Source organism: Pseudonaja textilis, chromosome Z (assembly GCF_049901715.1).
Source record: "Pseudonaja textilis isolate UNSWEBS1 chromosome Z, rPseTex1.2, whole genome shotgun sequence".
In the NCBI taxonomy this organism is placed as follows: Eukaryota; Metazoa; Chordata; class Lepidosauria; order Squamata; family Elapidae; genus Pseudonaja; species Pseudonaja textilis.
The window spans coordinates 75,636,113-75,658,141 of NC_142008.1; the positions used below are offsets into that span (position 1 = coordinate 75,636,113).

A 22,029-nucleotide genomic window follows, 5' to 3' on the forward strand; every position below is an offset into this window, starting at 1 on the left:
ACTCTCTGTTCTCTGTTTCTTTCTTTATCCTTTCCTCTGAGCTATTTGTAAATACTACATCTCTCTGGAATTGTATGGTTCCTCTCCTCCAATTTATTTTTGGATTCCATTTCCGCAGCCATGTGAGACCTAGGACTAGCAGTATAGTTATAGTTCCACTATAGACCCACTATAGTTCCATCTAATTGGCAGAAAGCGATGGGATTTTCCATTTCTTTCAGTTGAATTCCCAATTTATCTGCAAAGGAGGGGTTTATTAGGCATCGAGTGCATCCCAAATCCAGCAACGCTGCAACTTCCTCCCCCTTCCCTTAGCTTGGGATAAACAGTCTCAGGGGTAGGGTGATTGGTTCAGTTGGATTGCTTACCAGCGGGTCATCTTCTGGATCACTTTCGGACTGGCTCAGGTCCCCTTGGAGCATTTGGGATTCTTCCTCAGGGTTGGGGGGGGATCAGAATCCAACATCTACTCTGCCTCTCAGGCCAGTCTCCTTTCCTCGAGGGCTGGATATTCCGGGTTTCCCCCGATGGGTGGTCTAGCTTTCTTGCAGGGGTCTTCGAATGGCATTCTGTTGCACGGTGTCCTTCCTTTCCACACTTAAAGCAACCAGATGTTCTTGGAGTCATGGTGGATTGGGGTTTGAAAACTTTCCATCTCCCCTGGGGTGGGGATCTTTTCCAAAACTTGCCAGTGCAGTACCAGTTTCGATCATGTCTATCTCCACCTCCTCTGCCATCATGTACCATTCGTGCAAGAGGTTTGGGGCCCCATGGGCCAGGCAGGCAGCATATAGGTCATCATTTAATCCATCTTTGAACCAACAGACTAGGATATCTTCTGGCCAGGTTACCCAGCTGGCCAAGTCACAAAATTCCTCAGTGTATTCTGCTACCGGGCGATGGCCTTGTTTTACGACTCTGATGTGGTCTCAGGCTTTTCTATCAGCGAGGGGGTCCTCGAAGCGGTGGCGTAATGAAGCGACCATGAAGTGATCGAGGTTCCTTAATGTGGCAGTGGCATAATGAAGTGATCGAGGTTCCTTAATTCAGGGGCGTTTATGATGTGGAGCATCACCATCCATCTGGCTGCTGCCCCTTCAAGTGCCAGGGTGATGACTCGTACTCGGGACCCCTGGGTTGGGAAATTCTACCCATATTCTTGCATGTAGGTGAGGACTTGCACCAGGAAAAATCCCAGTTTCTAGGCATCCCTATCAAATTTTACTCCCAGGGGTGGGATCTTCCTCTGCAGTTGTATGTCTCTGGGTTGGCCAGGGTTAATACCCTGATCTGGAAAGTTTAGGGGTCAGGTACCTGGTATGACTGCTGGTTCTTAGGCTTATCCCTCTGCCCACTCAATCTCCGCTGGATCCAGGGTGGTGGCTTGGGTTCTCTCATTTTCTGGTTCCCCCACTCTCCTCCGTTGTTGTCCTGGTGCATCCTTCACCTTGAGGTTCTCCAGGGCTTCTCCTATGAGGCGATTTATGTACCACCTCATTCGATCATCAGCCGGTGGCTCCTCGTCCCATTCTTCCTGATTCGATAGGGCCTCCAGCTCCAATTTCCACCTGGGTTTACGATTGCCCCAGGTGAGGGTTATTCCTCTGGTTCTTCCATCCCAGTTGTCTCTTTTCCCTACACCTATAGACCACCAGGGCTTGGTGGAGGTTTCACAGGCAGCCTCGTTGTCTTTGATGGGATGCACTGAGTCAGTATCTGGCTGGGTAAGTGTCAACGTTTCTCCCCAGCATTCGGCTTCCCCTTGCTCCTTGCTGTATTTAGACATTTTTCTTCTTTTGCAGGGTCCCCTCGGTAGAGTGAAAGGTTTTCTTTCTTTCTTTTTTTTTAAAAAAATTCCTCTCCGGGCTGACCTCTGTTGCAGATGCTGCTTTATGTCAGACTACAGAACTTTTTCCCATTCAATTAACAAGAATGAACTTCTGAAAACCAAATGTATCAAAAGGAATCCTTTATTGAGATGAGACGATTCATGAAGGCGTTCAAAACAGTGTCTGAGGTCCCTCAAGCATACAGGGATAGATAAGGGAGTTTAGAACCCCTCCCCTTATCTCGATGTGTATTTAGTGAAACAAAAGCCAGTATGTTAATTTCCCACCCACCCCTTCTGTAGAAACGCTCTTTTTCACAGTTTCCCAGGGCATACCTAATTTTCCCTCACTCCCTTTTTAGAATGAATTTTCCAGATTCCCAGGACACATCTTACTGTGGAATTTTTATGATCTTCTCATCTCCTGGCTGTGCCTCTCGGAGGTGATAGTTCTGGCCATCTGGCTTTTTTCCCTCCATTGTATCATGTGTGGGTTATACAAATTTGATATAAGATTAAATATATTCAAGTTGCATCAAGAAAGGATTTATTTATCAGTCTCCTCCCCCTTTTCTTCTTCCACTGAAGAAATGACAGATACACGGATCTGACAATTACTTTGGCCCAATCCAATTCATAGGGTTGTGTGGAATCTAAATGTAAGGCCCAAAGCCTACAAAGGAATTGTGGGAGACACACCCCTGAGACAAAGAGGTGTACAAGTTGTCCTCAATTTACCAACATTTGTTTCATGACCAAAGTTACAAGGACACTGACAAAAGTGAATTATGACCAGGTTCCACACTTTATTAAACAAGTATCCTTATAGTCATATGATCAAAATTTGGGTACTTGACAACTGCATGTTGTCAAGGAACACCTCAGGGTGGACCCAGTGAGGCTCAGGCACCTTTTGGGCCTGGCTCTTGCCATCCTTCTGTCCTCATGCTGCCTGCTCAGTCTTCACCTCAGGTTGGGGAATGTGTCAGTCCCTGCATCTGGCCTTCCCTAGGACCTCCACCCACATGCCACCCCCTCCCCTTTGCCTTGGGTTGGGTCTCTGGCTCTGGCTTTCCCCGAGACCTCTGCCTGCATGCAGAGAACCATGCAAGCAACATGGGATTGAAGGTAAGGCTGACAGCGGAAAAGGAAGATACGCTCTGGGGTTGCTGTGCTCACCCGAAGGACCATCCGAGGGGAAAGAGGGATATACGGGGAGATAAGGTTGCCTTTCAGGTCCAGCTTCAGCTTCCGCTGGGCCTTCTGGTTGCAAGGCCTGAGAGAAAATGCCTCCCCTGAGGGTCATCTGCTTGCCCATCCGCCAGCTGGGCTGGGCTGGAAGCAGCCTGTCCCCTTGTTGCTGGATATAGGACCCGAGGCAGAGTGAGGTCAAACAGGCAGCAGCCCAGAGCAGGCCTGAAAGGCAGCCAAGTCTTGCTGTGTCCCTCCCCACACCAAGAAGCTTGCATCCACCATCTCTTTGCAGGCACGAGAATCCTGCACTTCCCACCGCATTGCCAGCACAAGAATCCTCCATCTGCCTGTCTTTGCTGGCAAGAGAAGCCTGTGGCTGCCAATCTTCACTGGCATAAGAAACCTCCAGCTGCCACTCCTGGTTCAGTTACGGATGGCAAAGAGGTGGATACTGCAGGAGGCCCTTCGCGTTGGCAAAGAGGCAGATGCACACTTCTCATGCTAAAAAAAACAGTGGCTGCAAGCTTCTTGCGCTAAAGAAGACCAGCTGCTATAAGCTTCTCTCATTGAAAAAGAGAGACAGCAGCTGCACGACAATGTCTCGGGGTGGGGTCATGTGCCCAGCTGCACCAACAAAGGCCAGAAGTAGCCGCCTGTTTCCTGCTGCAAAACCTTTTTAAAAATGTTGTTAGGCAGCGAGACCCAGCAAGAGATGAAGCGTCAGAGAATCACTATTGCTGTTGCTGCACAAAGATAAGTCTAAGGATCTGGCCACCTCCACTTTGGCCTGCCCACACCACCCAACCTTACAATGAGTGACATCGAGTTGGCCATGCCCACTCAGTCACATGATTCCCCCAGCCACACTCATCCAGTCTTTAGGACAAACCAGTTATTAAATTAGTTGGATCCCACTACTGCCTGTAGTATTACAGCATTTTTCGATGATGCTAATGGAAATTACTGTTTTCAACCAAAATGAAGTGATTGTGGGTAGAAATAACATACTAGCACTGGAATAAACTATCAAGTTTTACTAAGCTCTGGCATTCACTTTATTTTCTCCCCACAAAATATTAAAGGCCTATGAATAATCAAACCTATCAAAAACACAGAATACTACCTTCTTGTGTGTCCAAACCAGATGAGAAAATTCAGTTTGCCGATTTGGGAGTCCAAAATTCTACAGCTAAAGCATGGTGAATATATCCCTAAGTTCAGTTTGCCTATTTGGGAGTCCAAAATTCTATAGCTAAAGCATGGTGAATATGTCCCTGGGTTAAGCTTGACTCCTGATGTCTGCAGTTTTCTTGGATGCTTTATGAATATAACTTGTTGGATTTTTAGGGATTTGTTTTACATTCCAGTCTAGCTAATAGGCCTGGAGTTCCTAGGCTTGTCCCCATGTAATTAGTACTTAGGGCTTAGTATTATAAATCACGTAAGACTATATACTGCCACCTGCCAATGTGGTGACAGCACCAGGATTTTCCTGAAAAAAAAATCAGATTGAAATATGAGGTATCACATTGGCTGATACTGTTCTTTAGTCTACAATTGAACTTACTTCAAGCATAGTCAAGCCGGTTTCCATTTAACAGACATCTAAGATTCCACAGAGCACCACAAAAATTAGTTTGTTCACTCATCTTAGTGTTCTTCAGGTTTTCTTGTCTTCAATTCTTAACAAATTCAGCTATTTATAATATTCAGAATTTATTGGATTCTGTTATGCTTGTTCAGAAAAGGGTTGTCAAAATAGCATTTTGTTGGAGATATAAGGATAATTCGTATTTAAAACATAGATTTCTATAAGAATCTCTGTACCAATGTAATGTTAAAGAGTACTAGTGGGAGAAAATGGGAAATTATATAAATATGACTGTACAATAAAAGTTAAAATTTTCAGATGACAATATCCTTTTGAACTACATAGTACATAGTACTTGGAATTTAACAACAGGACATGGATTTTCTCTACCCTTACTATGGTCAAAAGACTGAAATTATAGCATTATAAAGATGAAGATATGGCCCTTTTCCTCAATGGGTTGAGGATCTGTTTGCACTTGATATAAGCGGACTGCCTATGAACGTAAACTTTCTATAAACAAATATAATGAAATATGGGATTCATTTATACAAAATACAGTAGGTTAAAAAATGAAAAATGAAGATAAAATGTAAAGGAATCACTTCACTTTGATAAGAAATCCTTCAGAGCATTTTGTAGCCTTTGATGCATAGCTGAAGGTGAAAAAACACAATATATTGTCTGCCCCTCACTCCAATTTCTGCTTGATTTTCAACCAGATGTAGATTGTTGAAGAACATAAAAGCTTTACGTTGTGAGATTTTGGATGATTACATTATAATATGCTGCTTCAGACAATATTTTATCAAGCATGCAAAGTTATGTATCAGGAATGTTTTTGTTGTATTTTTTTCCATTTTTAAAAGTGCTTGCTAAAATTTAATTTTGTTCTTTATATTTCCTGTTTTATTTTTTCTAAAAATACATCAGATTACTTATTTTTTTATATGAAGATGAGTGTAAGAACAATTACCCAGTGGAATGGTTCACCTTCAGAAGTTGTGGGTGCTCCCCATTCAAGAAGAGCTATGATGATGCAGTGGTTAGAGTGCAGGACAGCAGGCTATTTCTGCTGGCTACCTGCAATTTGGCAGTTCAAATCCTACAGGCTCAAGATTGACTCAGCCTTCCATCCTTCCAAGGTGGGTAAAATGAGGACCCAAATTGTTGGGGGCAATATGCTGACCCTGGAAACCACTTAGAGAGGGCTGAAAAGCACTGTGAAGCAGTATATAAGTCTAAGTGATAGCACTATTGCTAAGAGGCTTGACAGCCATTTATCTGAAATGGTATAGGGTCTCCTGCTTGAACAGAGGTTGAATTAGATTCCCAAAGTCCCTTTCAACTCTCATATTCTGTTACTCTGTTAAGATTACAAGAATAGATTTGCTACTGTGACTTAATGTGCCATCACAGAACTTTTGATCACAAAATGTAGGTTTTAATTTTCCAACAATAAAACTCAACAAATTGTGACAAATTTTACAGGATGCTAAAGGGTTGATTTATAAAGGTGAAAAAAATAGCCCATGAATATACATGTGCACTGGAGAATATGCACTGGTTTCCCATATTTTAAATATTTCCTTTTGAATATGGCCTGCAATATATGAATTTCACTCAAACATCTGATAAGTTATAAAGTAGTGGTACTTTACTGTGATTAAGCAATAATTATGAACAAACATCTTGTAACCTTAGAATTGTTTTTATCTTGTAACAATTGTTAAAAATAAATCTCACAATTATGAATATAGGTGATCATTTGTTAAAATAAAGCACAGACACTATTGCCATCTAAAATTTGTTTTGCATAGATACAGAAAGTATAGGATCAGGATAGAAATAAGTTCATATATTGCTGTGTGTTTGGCCATGTGCATATGTATATATCACTGTCTTTCCATTAAGAAATCATGTGGAATTAGAAGAAACATTGATTTAGTTGGGAAAATTTCTTTGTTTTCAAGTGGAGAGAAAAGAATTGAGAATATGAGTCACAAAATGTATTTATCTTAGATCAAAACTGTTAAAACTAAACACATCAAAAAGTGCAGTGTTCAGATTTGCTTTACAATACAAAAATCTCATACTGCAATGTTTTTCCACCTCAAACTCCCTTTGTTCCAGATGCTGCTCACATTCTTTCAGTAAGTTTGCACTGACTTTGTCTTAAATCTGAAAAACATTCTATTTAAAGTTCATCTTTTGTTGTGCTTAATTTGGTTGCATGTTCTTCAACAAATTTGCTCAAGTTCTCCAAATCTCTTTCCCCAATTTCAAATTTAATTGGATTCTTCTTGCTATTGCTGGGAGCAAAATAGATGGTGGGGAAACCTTCTACTTTATAACTGTCATTTGTGACATCATTAGCAGTTGCATCCATTTTAGCAATTATTAAATTTTTCTGGTTTTTGTATTTTTTACCCAATTCCATATAGATGGGCTCTAGTTTCTTGCAATGCCCACACCAGGGAGCGTAGAACTCTATAAGAACATCTGAATTTGGATCCATTACTATGGATTCAAAAGTTTTACCAACTACAATCTTTACTGGACCTTTGTTATTTTTTGGTATTGGCTGGGATTTCACAATGGGCTTTAGTTTACCTACAAAAGAAATAGAAAAGCATTGTTATACCAACACCATACCCATGATATTCCTACTTACAAAATTACAGTCCCCACGTTAGTATTTTTACTGGTTCTTTAAATCAAATACAAAACACTTTTTCCTGATCATCAGAACATACAGGTGTTCCTCAACTCATGACCAGTCACTTAGCAATCATTCAAAGTTAGGACACAATCCTCCAATAGCTACTTACAATTCAGTTTCAAAGTTATGACTCCTGCAGTGTCCTCCCACTAACTATTTCTCCCTCCATCCTGCCCTGCTGGGTTTCTACAGGTATTCAGCTTGCTTTGCCACCCACCGGTTCCACACAGTCCTTTCCAACCACTTCCACCAACCACTCACTTAGCTTTTACTGTAGATCTCCTGAAAATGCCACAGATTGCATTGCAATAGCAAACTGGTCCTTTCCTACGCGAGATAGCCTGATCCAGGAAATAAGGCCCATTTTTCAAGCAGCCTACAAACATTATCTAGCAATAAAGCTTAGGACAGTGATGGCTAACCTTTTCCACATTATGTGCCAAAAATGCACTTGCGTGCCTGCACCCATGATGCAATGCGTGCATGATTCCCTCCACCCCGTGCATGTGTGCACACCTCTGCGCATGCGTGTGCAATCCCCCACACACCACATGCGTGCCAATGCACGTCTCCCCTGTGCATGCACGGCAGATACCCCACAATTAGCTGGCTGGCGGGGGGAGGGCATGCACATGTGCAGTGGGGCTCTTCCAGGCAACCTCTTGCATGCTGGCAGAAGTGGCTCTGCATGCCAGTTCTGGCAAGCCTGCCATAGGTTTGCCAGGCCTAGGTTGTCAATGGAGAAGGTTATTGTTCTTCCAAAATGCCTTTCTATCTAGCCTAGGTGCTCTAGAAGCTGTGAGGAAAATAAAGCTGGGAAGAGCTCTGTTGCACCTTCATTTTCCCTCTTCCCTTCTGGACTTCCTTTTTTAGCCTGGGCATACAGAAGCTGCAGGAGAAAAAAAGACTGGAAATCTTTGTCCCATCTTTGTTTCCTCTGCAGCTTTTAGTGTGCAGGTACTCAACTGTAGACCTAAATCCAAGACCGTTTTTACCTTTTTTGAACGACAAAACAAATTCTCTAAGTACATCAGAATCAAATTCTTCTGGTTCCATGGCATATTTTTTTCCGGCTTCATCAAATATAGCGACATTTACATCTTCTCCACTGTCAACCAATCCCAAATCTTTTATTTCTGAAGAGTAGTCTTCTTCATCAGCAATTGCAAAAGTATATTCTGGAAAGTCCTTAGCCACCTCTAAAACTTTATTTCGCCAATACTGGGTAGCTGGAAGTACCAAACAGATCATTTATAGATTAGCAATGCACTAAGATTAGTAATACACTAATCTTTTATTACACTAAATCTTTTAAGAAAATTACTTCATATTTATACCTACCAACACGATAGTCAAAGCTGAAGTCTACCATATAATAAACAACTACTAAGGGCTTCTTAGCATATCTCTTAGCATCATTAGCAGTCTTGCGATGACCAACAAGAGGAAGGGCATGTTTTACCACATGGTTTTTCACTTCTGCAACATCAGTAGATTCCTGTTTACAGCAACAAAAACTCTTACAAGAGGCTTCATTATGGAGAATATTCATACACAAATCCTAACAGAGAACTGAAAAACTTTATATTTTATGTGGTTATTCATTTACAAAAGCTGAAGGAAAAAAGTGTTAACTGAAAAATCTTCAAAGATTTAGCCCCAAGGGTCCCTCCTTTCAATCCATAGAAATCTTTCCTTGAACTTCAATTGCCATACAATACTAAACTTTTAAAATATCTATCATTATCTATAAATCTTTTTAAACAGTCTTTTTTTTGTAAAAAGAGAGCAGTTGGAAAGAAACCCACCCCATCCAAAGATAGAGTTAAACTTAAATTAGTCAGAAATGTCATTCAAGAAAAGCGACTGAAAATAAGAGGGCTTTCAACCTTTTCTGAAAGCATACTTTAATTAATTAGAGTTTAATTAAAATCCATGCCAAACTTGAGCATTAAAGGCCATAAAATATTTTATGGTTTGTACTGACCACATTAAATATTCTGGATTTCATGATTTGTTAACTTTGGGGTATGTTTATATGCATGCATATCAGTGTGTTATAATTTAAGTTTATGATTACAGATATACAATCCCATTAGATATTTGCATTCAGCTTTCCAAACACAAGAAAGACCAACATGGAACAGTAAGCCTGCATTATTTGCAGGCTTGGTCAGCTGAAAGAAATACTTCTATAGTTCTAAAAAGTAATCTGGAATATCACAAATCAGGGAATACAAAACAATTTGTGAAAGGAGTAAGGCAGATCTGGTTCTAATATAACTTATCATAGCTACTCACTTTTATATCCAAAATATATACTGAGGCCTCATATTTTGATTGAAATTTTTCAGGTTGCATGATCACCACTTTCCCAGGATGTACTTTCAGGAAGTTTGATATTTCACTGCTAAAAGTATGGTAGAATTTGTAATCTTCTCTCAAGCTGTTGGCTGAAAAGGTAAACCCAAAGCATTACAGAAAAATTCTACAGAAAAATTAAGAAGATTCTGAAGTTTGAAAAATCTGAATACTTTGCACATAATTGCTTTTTCCCAGGGTTTATTAAAAGATTGACAATACACAGAAATACTACAATAAAACTTTTTTTTCTACATTTATATTATTTTAATTTCTGTTCTGCATGAGGTTTACCACTGCAGGTCTGAAGTTCCACATTATGACACCATCAAAGCTTTAATTAGGACAAGTAAAAGAATTAATTAAAATATTAATAAATAATATTTAACTTTTTAAAATAAAAATAATTGAGAACCAGTTTGATTTGATGTTTAAGGCACCAAGCAAGAAACCAGAAGAATGCAAATTCTAGTCTCACTTTAGGCTGAAAACCAGTTAAGTAGCCTTGGGCCAGTCATTCCCTTTTAGCTTATCACAGAATTGCTGTTGTGAGCAAATAGGAGGAGGAAGGGGTATTAGATATGTTTGCTACCTTGAGTTGTTTATAACAAGGTAGGATACAGGAAGTCATTAACTTAATGACCATAATTGAGCCCAAATTTTGTTGCTAATGGAGACATTTGTTAAGTAAGTTTTTCCCATTTTGCAACACTTCTTGCCAGAGTTGTTAAATGAATCACTGTAGTTGTGAAGTTAGCAACATGCTGCTAAGTGAATCTGGTTTCTCTTTGCTTGTCAGAGGGTTGCAAAAAGTGATCACATGATCCCAGGACACTGCAACCATCATAAATATGAACCAGTTGTCTAGCATCTGAATTTTGATCACATGATCATACAAAAGTTGTAACTGAAAAACGGTCATAAATCACTTTTTTCAGTGCTGTTATAACTTTGAACTGTCACTAAATGAATTGTTGCAGATTGAGGACTACCTGTATTTGAATAAATCCTCATATTTCACATTATCTGCATTTGTTTTAAATTCACACCTAGTTCTGAATGTTTCTTGCCTTCTCCTTTATCTCAATTTTTTCCAATATGTGTACAGTATTGTTTTCTTTTGAAAAAAAAAACCAGGAAAATTATGTTGCCCCATTTTAGTAAAATAGCAACAGGTTATTAACTGAAGTGACAATCCTTTAAGAATTAATGTGGCACTACAATTATAAAAGATGAAGACTGCATGGTATTATTTAATTTTCATATTTAGTTTGTAGAATATTTTTCTATTACTCTGCATTCATAGAAACCTTTATAAAGTAATTTCTATGTCCTAACACTGAACAATATTTTCAACTTTATAATAAAAATGTACCTGCATCTTGATAGATTTGATAAGCTGGATCTTTGCTTTCCTTAAAAACACCAATAATAATAACATCATCTCCATCTTTCAGAAATTCTTGTACTTGTTTAATAGCCTGGATTTGTTTGGATGGAGGGCCACTCTGTTCTATCATGTAATCAACAATCCCTGAAAACAAACATAGTCTCTCATCATTGTCTAGAAAATCATTCATTTAGTATCATCTTATGACTGAAAAAACAAAGTTCACCATACCATACTTTTCTCTCGGTCCATTATAGACAAAAGGTTTGCCCTTGCGGAAGATCTTAAGAGAAGGGTATCCAGACACATCAAATCTCTTTGCAAGTTCTGTTTCAGCAATAGCATCAACTTTTGCTAAAGGGATAGGAGGAATACGCTTGCTAAGCTCCTTAGCTGCTTTTTCATATTCTGGAGCTAATCTTTTGCAATGCCCACACCTATATCAGAAGAAAGACAGAAAGAAATTAAAGAGAGAAAAATTCTATTAAAAAAGTTTCCAAAACTTTTCTGTGAATTTTCTAAGCACAAAGAAAAGGAAAAAAAGCATTTCAGGTGAAAGTTAAAATAAGATTTTGTCCATTTTTAAAAAGAAAAACGTTACTGTTATCTTTTTAGGTAAAAGTTATTTAAATGTATATTTTGATATAATAGTGTTAGAAATTATTATTTATATAGCAGTTTGTAACTGGTGATGGGTGTAAATATACATAGTATTTATGGAAGTGGTATGTTGCCTGTTGTTGCCATGTTATTTCATATCTGCCCTGAAGAAACCACAACTTGTATAATATTTATATTATACATGGTATTTGATGAAATATGCGTGACCATACATTTATGTAAGCTATACCCCTGAATCAAGGGCTGAACGTTACATTACAACCTCAACTTTTTACTTTTACACAACAGTATATACTAGCCATTTCTATAACAACAAACCTTTCTAATTACCAAAAATAAAACCAACATTTCTTTTTTTTTATTGCAAGCACAAAATCCAGAAGCAATTTCCAAATAGAAACAAAGTTAAATGTATTCTTCTCTTTGGATAAAAGAATCAATTTAACCATCTCTGCCTCTTCTTGCTGTGGGAAATAATATATGCTTCTATTTACTCATTGCTCTTTATCATAATTTATATTAAGAGAATTCCTTATATTATTTCATTTGTTTAACCCTAAAAGAAGAAAACACTTTTTCTAGTTTACAAAATTTAAAATTATTCAACTATTATATATAAAGGAAAAATAATTTCATTTTAAGCCCAGAACCCAAAATTTGAATTTTTATTCAATTATATATATATAATGGATTCAAATCTCTCCCTCAAATATATCATCCTGGAATACATTTTTTTCTTCACTTATTTTCATTTAATCAATAGTATTTGGAAATTACTCAGGGTTACACAAAAGGACATAAAACATGCATTTACAAACTTATTTTATACATAGTTTTCTTTCAATACATATATCAAACTCATAAAAATCCATCCTAATTACATCATTAAATTTAAATCACTTCCTCCACCTTATAGAATGAATCTTTTTCTTCTCAGGAGTGTCTATCAAATCTGTTTTCATCAAGAAATTCCTAGACTTATTAATATCCATGAAAAAAGAGTCCCAATGTTGTTCTGTAAAACATTGTAAATCAACTTAAAGCACTACCTTGTAGAATAAAGTCTTCTTCTCTGAGATACCTATCACATCTTTTTTTTCTCCAAAGATTCTCAAACTTCTTAGTATCCATGAAGCAAAAATCCCAAACTTGATCTCTTAAAAATTGTGAATTTACTTGGAACTTGTTTCAGTTGTACTGGGAGGGTTATTTTCAAACCATCGTTGTGATAGAAGCTTGTGTCAGATTTATATTCTAAACGTACAATTAAGTTATTTGAATTGTCCAGTATTTGTGAAATTGTCACAATGAGTTGATAATTTTCTACACCTAACTGTGACTCTAGTTCTTTTAAAATATCATCTGTGTGGTATCTTTAGTCCCTAACTGATTTATGGTATAAATCAGGGGTCCCCAACCTTTTGGACTTCAGGGAGCACCAAACTCATAATTTTAAATCCTGGGGACCACTAATATGAATTTTGACTGATGGTGGCTTGCTGACATTGGTGGGTGGCTGGGAGGAGGGAGGGAGAGAGAATCTGATCTAACTTCTCTCTCCCTCCCCTCTTATGTGACTGGCTGGGCATGGCTTGTATGTAAATATTTATATAAATATTGGGTTTTTTTATAAAAAAGAGCAACTTTTACCCAAAATCAGGCAAAGCAGGCAGGCAGAATGAGTTGCTTACAGAATCACAGATTTATTCAGAGATCTGTGAGATCGACTAACTGAGCCTGTCACATAAAATTTGCTTGCAAGCAAACCCATAAAATTAGCTAGCAAGCAAACTCACAAAATTAACTCATAACACACCATGTATGTAAATATTGGATTTTTTATAAAAAAAGAGCAACTTTTACCCAAAATCAGGCAAAACAAGCGGGCAGATTGAGTTGCACACAGAATCATTCAGAGATCTAGCTATCTGCCAATGGCTACCTGAGTCTGTCACATAAAATTTGCTTGCAGTGAGTCTGCACTGAATAATAGAGCTTCAGTCCTAAGAAGATCTAAAGACTAGCTAGAAAGCAAGAAATGTAACGATTTCCTGCTTTCTAGCTAATCTAAAACTCCTGCCACAGCAGAACAGCTGATGGTCAGGGAAAAAAAAAAGGAAAAATAGCAACTTAGCAGGCAACTTTGATGGCATGGTAAGGAGTGAGTTCATGGGGAGGGTTCCTGTGGGCGATATGGGCGGCACAGCCTTTTGTTCCCGCATAGCCTGGATTAATTGCTTTGGTGGGTGCTCTGGGGGTGACATTTCTCTGCGGACCACCAACATTTTCTCACGGACCACCAGTGGGCCACGGCCCAAAAGTTGGTGACCGCTGGTATAAATGATTTTTTGTATGGACCTTTCAAATATTTCCTTGGCAATAATCTCCAGTTCAGAGTTAAACATCTTTGTAGCTCCCTTTAGTGGTCAAAGAATGTAATTTATTTATTCCTTTTTCAAGCCAATCAAGAGTTCATGAAATTGGAATATTTCAACCACCCAAATCAAAACATCACAGGGCTACAGATTATTTTAAAAATAGTACATCCACAACTTTTATCCTTATATTTTTCCATCAAATTTCAAAAGAAAAAATACTCCATGCTTCCTTATTTTAGCTGCCTCCAGAAACCCTCTTCCTTGTCATTTAACAAGTCTCAAAAATGGCACAGAGCTTCAAAAAGGAGTAATAAGCTGTGACTAAAGAGAGCTTCTTTTAGCTAATATGTAATCTCATTAATTGATTAAGAAATGAAGGGCATAGCTTATTGTCTGTTTGAAAAATAAATTCTGAAACTGCTATTTTAGGCAACAATGAAATTATTTCAGCCCCGCCACCCCGGCTTCAGCTCACCGGCTGTTTTGAAGCATGGCTTCTAAAGCTGCTTGCAGACTGTTGGTTATCGGAAGATCTTGAGGGATGATTCTAGGACTCTCCCTAATCCAGGAGAGTCAGATAAACAAAAGGAAAGCCTGTTCCTTCTGTTGTTAAGCTGGAAAAATGACAGTCCGGAGAGAGGAGATTCTCTGGGCACATCTGTCGGCCATATCTTCACTGGAAGTAGATATGCAGCAGATTTAAGAGAGCTTCATGCTCAAGTAGATGTGCAACTGATATGAAAAATATGAATTTATCCTCAATGGGCTATTTTTCAATACTAACTTCAGATAACAGCATGGTTTCCAGGAGGAATGTTATATATATAAAATTTGTTTTCTTAAGTTTTCACGGGTACTTACATGTATGGTATTCAGCTTTGTTCAAGTATTTTCCCACGTCATTATAGTTGTGCTTTAAAAGCACAACTATAATGACGTGGGAAAATACTTGAACAAAGCTAAATACCATATATATAATTTGTATCAACATTTAATTGACAAAAATAACTTTGAATTTTCAAAGCAAGCCCATAAGTTGATAGTTACAAAAAGCAGAAAATATTGTAGATTCAGGTTCACCATCATATTCTGATGTCCTGCCATTGTGCTGGGCGAGAAGGAGGGTTGGCATGCTTGGGATTTTTCCACTACTGCTGTACATTTGAGAATTAGAAAGGGTGACTGTCTTTAGAGATAAGACGGACACCTTCCCAGCAGTGGTGGGATTCAATTTTTTTTACTACCAGTTCTGTGGGTGTAGCTTGGTGGGCGTGGTAGGGGAAGCATACTGTAAAATCTCCAGTCAGGGGAAGGATACTATAAAATCTCCAGTCAGAGGTGGTATTTGCTGTTTCTCTGAACTACTCAAAATTTCTGCTACCGGTTCTCCAGAACTGGTCAGAACCTGCTGAATACCACCTCTGCTTCCCAGCCAGTTTTTGCCAGGTTCCAAGGCCATCACGCCCTAAGTATGGATTGTTATGTGTCTAACACCTCTGCATTCTCAAAACATCTTCTCAATATTACATTGGCTGCTAGTGGACTGGCCAGGGGGATTAGGATTGGAAAGAATTGCTTTTTTTGCATGGAAACTTCAATTCTACTTGACTTTACTGCAAGCAGTTTCTTTTGGTAAAATCCTTTTTGATTCAATAGATTCAAGTGTCTTACTTTCTGGAGTGGGCGGAGGCGACTGGGGCAGCCCTGACATTAAGCAGAATCTGCAATAGTGGTCAACACAGAGAAAGCTACCACTCTACTGTGGGGACCATGGAGATCATGTACACAATGTCAAAGCAGAGACCAGGAGGAAGCCGAATGCTGGGAGAGGGGAGCCTTCTCCAAAAATCCTCCCAGACTGGACCTTTCTGAGTGTATGGAGCTTGGAGGCCTGGGGGACTCCCTGAGACCCAGTGATTCATAGATGTCGGGAAGGACTGAGGAGGGCCAGGGGAATATGGCAGCTGCAGAACCCCACAACAGGAACGGCAACCAGACCCGGAAGAGCTCAAAGATGAGGAGAAGGTGGAGAACCGCCCATGCTAATCAGCTGATGAAGCAATCTCATGATGAATGCCTCAAGGCTCAGGAGCCCCTTGCCAAGACCACTGTAACCAAGGTCTGGAAGACTCAAGTGGAAGACAAGGATGGTAGGGCATTGCTACCACACCAGGTACTTTGGAACCCTGCCACTGTGGCACAGGAGCAGCACTGAGGGGTACCATCAGGACTACAACTCCGGCCAGAGCTGCCCAGGTGAAGGTGATGAAGTTTGATGGAGACTCCCAGCAACTGGGGTTCTTGGCCCACGTCCTGACCCATATGTAGGAATACGGTCCAAAATACCTACTGAAGGTGCCAAGGTGATGACTGTCCCCTGGCGCTCCAAGGAATAGTCTTGATGAATGGTCACACTTCACAATGAAAATGCCCCTGAACTAAGGAATTTCAATTGCTGCGTGGCAGTGCTCTGGTGCCAATTTGAGGACATGGCTGGCTGCATTTCATTGTGAAGTACGACCATCCAGCGAGCAGCAATTCCTTGGAGGGATTGCATCAAAATCATCCACCAGGCCGTAGAGGAAAAGACTGAAGAATTCCATGACTTGGTATGCAAGTTCAACGAGTCTCATCAGTTGTTTCAAGGATGGGCTGAATGATGACATTTACAACTCCTGCATCTGCAGAGCCCCCCACAAACCCTGCACGACTCGTGTGTCCTGGCCGAAGAAGTGGAAATCGGCCAAGGTCGCAACAAGTATTGGCCAGGACACGGATGAAAAAAGAAAACTGGCAAAGCCACCGAATCCACAGTCTCATTCAACTGCTTGCTTCAAGTGCAGGCAAGGACACCGAGCAACAGAGTGCAAAACTGGGTGACCTGCCAAGAAAACCACCCCTGTCCCTACCGGGAAAGGTGCTAAAACTGCCACAGCAATCCTCAGACTTGGTGCTGAAAGGGATGAAGTTAAGTTCACCCGGTCTCTCAAAAGTGGCAGGGGATCTTCAACCCCACCAACTGAAGACCAGAGAACTGTTATGTGTCTTAGCACTTCAGAATTCTTAAAACATCTTCTCAGCATCACATTGGCTGTTGGTGGACTGGCCGGGGGGGTTAGGATCGGGAAACTGAAAAAATTGCTTTTCTTTTGCATGGAAACTTCAGATTCTGTTTGACTTCACTGCAACCAGTTTCCCTCAGTAAAAATCCTTTTTGATTCAATTCAATGGATCCAAGAGTCTTGTTTTCCTGAAGGGGCTGCCTGGGCAGGCCTAACAATAGAGCTTTGAAATATTAGCTGCTTTAAGTTTTTCAATGTATAAGTCAGATTAAAAAAAAACCTGCAGGATTTTAAAATTTAAATGAACTACTTACCGTGACATAAATGACCATGAAAATGGTATCTATGAAGAACAAACTTAGCTGTAGCTTTTGATATTCTGCCAAAGGGGGTGGGGGGGGGAGGAATTATGACATGCATGATAAAATATTCTGTTTTTTCTTACCATGGAGCATAGAATTCAACCAGAATTATGTCTGCTTCATTCACTGTTTCATCAAAGTTCTCTTTTGTTAAAACCAATGTAGCTTCAGGAGGGGGGACCCACTCAGGTTGTGAAACTTCTTTTACTTTTGCCACAATTTCTAAAAACACAATATGAAGAGATTCATTTTTATTTTTAATTAGTAAAATTTGTATCAGTTTAACAAGTGTAGTTATCAGAAAAAGACAACTGTACACTACAGATAATTTGGAAATGAATTTTATTGCAGTAAAGTATGGGGCATTTTAATTAGATCAGATTTCTAGCTGAAGAAATACTTCAACAAAGATGAAACTGACAAGAATCAAACTTGCATCTATTTATGAAGCTGTTTTGCCATCAGTTTTTGAATCAGGCAAAATGTGAAACAACTGACTTTCACCAAGCAGAAATCAAACCATAAAAAATATCATTTAGACATTTATTGCTGTTATCATCTTTGCAGTCACCATTTTGAGATGGTTGGAAAACTGACTCATAGGTCCTGCTCAAATACAAAGTGCACGATAGGAAAGAAAGCATGCAAATAAATTCTTATCCTGAACCAATATCTCATTCTAGATTTTCAAAAGTACAGTATAATTGTATGGAAAAAATAAAATACTCTTCCCAGAATTTCTTGTAAAACTAATCCCTAAGCGACTACTTGGCTGGTACTATAATGGAAAGTTTTCAGCAAATATAGGTTATGCTATAGAAATCCTTCGTACACCTAATGAGGCAGCAAAGCACCAGAAGCATCCTAATTCCAGGTTTTGTCCAAGAGACAATAAAGATTACTTAGTGCAACTATAGTTAGTATATCTTCCTCTGGGACACTAAAGAAGTATGTCTTTTTACACAATTCCCAGAAGCACAGCAAAAATGTTCTGATTCCTTGTGCATCTTCTAGCAAATCTACCCCTATAACAAATCAAATAACACATTGCCTTCTTTTAGTTTTTTTTAATCAAGGAAATCTTGTGCATTTGGAATAAATTTTATTTGGTGTCTAAATAAGCTACTACCTACCAGTTTCTGTTCTTGAACCATCATAATCTACTGGTTGTCCTTTCTTCAGAATTTTGATGGTTGGGTAACCACTAACATCAAAACGACTTGACAAACTAGAGGCTGATGTAGCATCTATTTTGGCAACAGGAATAGGTGGATCATTTTCTTTTAAAGTTTTGGCTATTTTTTCATATTCTGGAGCAAACTGCTTACAGTGCCCACACCTAAAGAAAATGAAAGAATAAACTTGACAGGAGTTTGTTGCTTCTACACAAAATTTAGAAATTTTAGATTGAAGACAGAAGCAATTTTACCTTAATACGTCTAGCTAGATTGCACTCTGATCACATAGAAGGAAATAATGAGGTTGGTGATAGAAGTAATTAGAAAACTAAGGATCATTGACTACAATGTTGTGGGTCCAGAATAAATGAAACCATTCACCCAAATATATGTTACAGTTTTATTTATTTCTAATTTTAGAATTTATTTTCTAATACTTTTTATACATCTTTGCAGACTCAGGCAATAAATATATAAAACCAAAACCTAACATGTTGTCAATTTGACTTTTGGATGAGATTTTTTCATAGGACAGAAGTCCCTACTAGTCTCACCTCTCATAAGCTGGAATTCATAACAATTTGAAGAGGAATATTCTGGATTTGCTGGTTCTAGTTTAATAAGGCAGTTCAGTTTCAGAATTAAGTCACTTAGGATTTTAAACATCAAAGTTCATTCTCTGAAATGTACCCAGAGGCCTACTGACTCTCACCAGTCCACATGTAGGCCAAGGTATTTTAAACAGCAATATAGATATTCACTTACCACATATAGTTATCCTAGTGCTGAAAATAGTCATTTATGACCAGTCCTTATACTTACTGTTGCAGCGTCCTTGTGGTTATGAGATCAAAATTCGGATACCTCACAAGCAGCATGTATTTTTTTTTTTGTTGCAGCATCGCAGGGTCATGGTGATCATTATTTATAACCATCCCAGGTGGCATCCCACAAAGTCAATGGGGAAACTAGATTTGCTTAACAAATATGTGATTTGTTTAATAACTGCTGTGATTTTTTTTAAATCATAGCAAAACAAGGTTTTAAAATTGGGTGTAACTCACTTAACCATATCACTTAGCAATGTAAGTTCCAATTGCTAAAATGGTCTTAATAAATACTATGGGCTACTAATAAACCTAAATTGGTTTCAAAAATGAAAATGAAGAAACAAAAGCATCATACTTACCAGGGAGCATAAAACTCCAGAAGTACAGTATCTTTGCCTTCAACAAAACTATCAAAGTTTGCATCATTCAACACTAAAACACCATTCTCTTCTTCTACTTCTGAATTGTCTTCTTCATCATCATCAGTTTCCTCACTGGCAACAGAATCTAATTTAAAGGAATACAGATTTCTCGTATCTATAAGTTCTGCATTACAATGCACATGAAATGCACTGCTACCAACCTATTTCAACAATACCCAAATGTTTAGAATGGATCATAAGTGACTATGCAAACAAATGTCAAATATTTTTTCCCAACCATAGTTCTTCAATACTTCAATTATACAGTGGTGCTCTTCATGCAGTCTTGCTCAGCTTCTGAATTCCTAATGCTGAAGCAACTCAGTATTTCCTGATTGTTGCTACCTTGGAACTTATTAAGGATCTGGAAAGCCTTAATTTTATCTAGCATTTGGCAAATTATGCATTTTTATGTGAAATCTAGTACAAAATAAGTGCAAAATACGTTTTGGGGGAGGAAATTATGAAACCAGGGTCAACATTCAACAAACTGCACATCAAAAATGTTGGTCACTTTCTAAAGTAGGGAATCTGTCATTTTATATGTTTTAACCTACAACTTCCACAATTAGTATTTATAGCTGAGACTTCTTTAGGAACTGTAGATCAATACATCAGAAAGGCTAAATTATTGATGAAATGCTTCATTAACAAATATGCCTTCAGATAATGCCATTGAACAAAGCTTCCAAAGATTCGCAAATTCAAGCTGTTAAAACAGGGTGTTCAGCCTTTCTGGAAAAATTATGAGCTCAACAGATTTTAAATTAATTTTAAATCCTTCCAAAATAGTCAAAACCACCTGTTTCAGACTTAAACAATCTCTTCAAAATTCAAAACCATATTCCACATTTCTAAATTCAATTTATCATTAATACTTGAAAGGAAAAAACTCCAGTCTACCTTAGCCACAACGTATCTTGACAGGTATTTACAAAGTGACATTTTCAGAAGTTCTTAAATAATACTTCATAAATCACAATAAAGAGATTTATTTGTGCCTCCTTCAACAGATGAAATTAAACACAATGTTGGAATGAATTAGGGGGGAAATGTTTATTACTTTAAATCAATACACATTCTATCTCAGATTACAATTTGCCTGTGCAAAGTGAACTAATTACAGGGTTAGGCAGATTTAATTACATATGGCTAAATCAACATAATTTAAAGAAAACAAACATACCATCCCAAGAGATCTAATTTGTATGCCACAACAAATAACCAGCACATCCTAGCATAAACTTGCTTATTGTGTAGCAGAAAATTGTTTCCACAGCATGCAAAAGCTGAGGCAGTTAGGCATATAGATGTGCTCTGTCACCTTGTTTTGTCTCTCTGCATTCACATACAAACACAAGGACAGTCTTCACTTACTAATAATTATTTGGCATGCTTTATAACTGCTTTTCCTGCTTGTGAGTGTCAATGACTGAATTTGAGATCTTTTACATAAAAAAATGCTTTCTATCTTTAAAATAAAAAGCTAGTTTTTTTCATGTGCATTCTCTAGAAAGGCTATGGGAACAAAAAATGGATGAAATATTGCATTAGCTGGAAGAGGGAATAACTCAGTGAAGTGATTCTAAGCCTAGAGAAAGGTTTTATGTTTTTTTCTCTACATAAACGCTTACCTCCCTCTTCTTCCTCCTCTTGGCACCTGGCTAGTAAAGCAAGCTGCGCCAATGCTAGGATAAGTGTTAGCAGGCATACTCTTCTGACGTTCATTGCAGCAACAACGTCCTCGTTGGCATCCAATTCTTTTCAGCAACACGCCTCCCTTTTGCTCTTCTCTTAAGAAAAGAAAGCCTCTTCTTCCCAGAAGGCGAATTTACAGGAAGTCGTGCTCCCTGATTGGCTAGGAAAGCAGTGAGACTCCTGAATAGTCAACCAATCCAAGAGAGACGTATGTTAAAAGGAATGAAAGTTGTGTTTTAAGAAGTGATTTTCAGCGGCGGGGGAGAGGGGGGGAAATCAGTTTCTGAAAGCGGAACGACCCCTATGCTTACGGCGAATCTTCTGTCTGCAAGAAGAAAGTATGGCGGACACACCAAATGAAGCCCAATGAAGTGTGTCACTGTATGCTCAGC

At 38.6% G+C, this 22,029-nt stretch overlaps 1 protein-coding gene across 2 annotated transcripts; it reads right to left on the reverse strand.

Annotated features, from left to right (window-relative positions):
• Positions 1 to 6,248: 6,248 nt before the first annotated feature.
• PDIA4 (protein disulfide isomerase family A member 4) lies at positions 6,249 to 22,020 on the reverse strand. 2 transcript variants are annotated; one of them, XM_026702311.2, is made up of 10 exons: positions 21,574 to 22,020; positions 19,877 to 20,024; positions 18,643 to 18,848; positions 17,593 to 17,731; positions 11,318 to 11,523; positions 11,072 to 11,230; positions 9,637 to 9,788; positions 8,677 to 8,833; positions 8,331 to 8,564; positions 6,249 to 7,226 (listed from the first exon to the last, which is right to left on the reverse strand). In XM_026702311.2, exons 1-10 carry the CDS (start codon positions 21,665 to 21,667, stop codon positions 6,811 to 6,813), a joined length of 1,911 nt encoding a protein of 636 aa, XP_026558096.1. In that variant the 5' UTR covers positions 21,668 to 22,020; the 3' UTR covers positions 6,249 to 6,810. The 2 variants fall into 2 exon arrangements, with proteins under 2 accessions (XP_026558096.1, XP_087774304.1); XM_087918178.1 differs by lacking the exon at positions 18,643 to 18,848.
• Between the last annotated feature and the right edge of the window lie 9 nt (positions 22,021 to 22,029).

Bases quoted from the DNA above. Each gene is read 5' to 3' on its own strand.
- PDIA4 (XM_026702311.2), bottom strand. From the start codon at position 21,667: ATGAACGTCAGAAGAGTATGCCTGCTAACACTTATCCTAGCATTGGCG. The intron at 18,849-19,876 runs GTAAGTATGATG...CATTTTCTTTAG, and splicing joins CTGGAGTTTTATGCTCCCTG to GTGTGGGCACTGTAAGCAGT. The intron at 11,231-11,317 runs GTATGGTGAACT...GTTTGTTTTCAG, and splicing joins TGGACCGAGAGAAAAGTATG to GGATTGTTGATTACATGATA.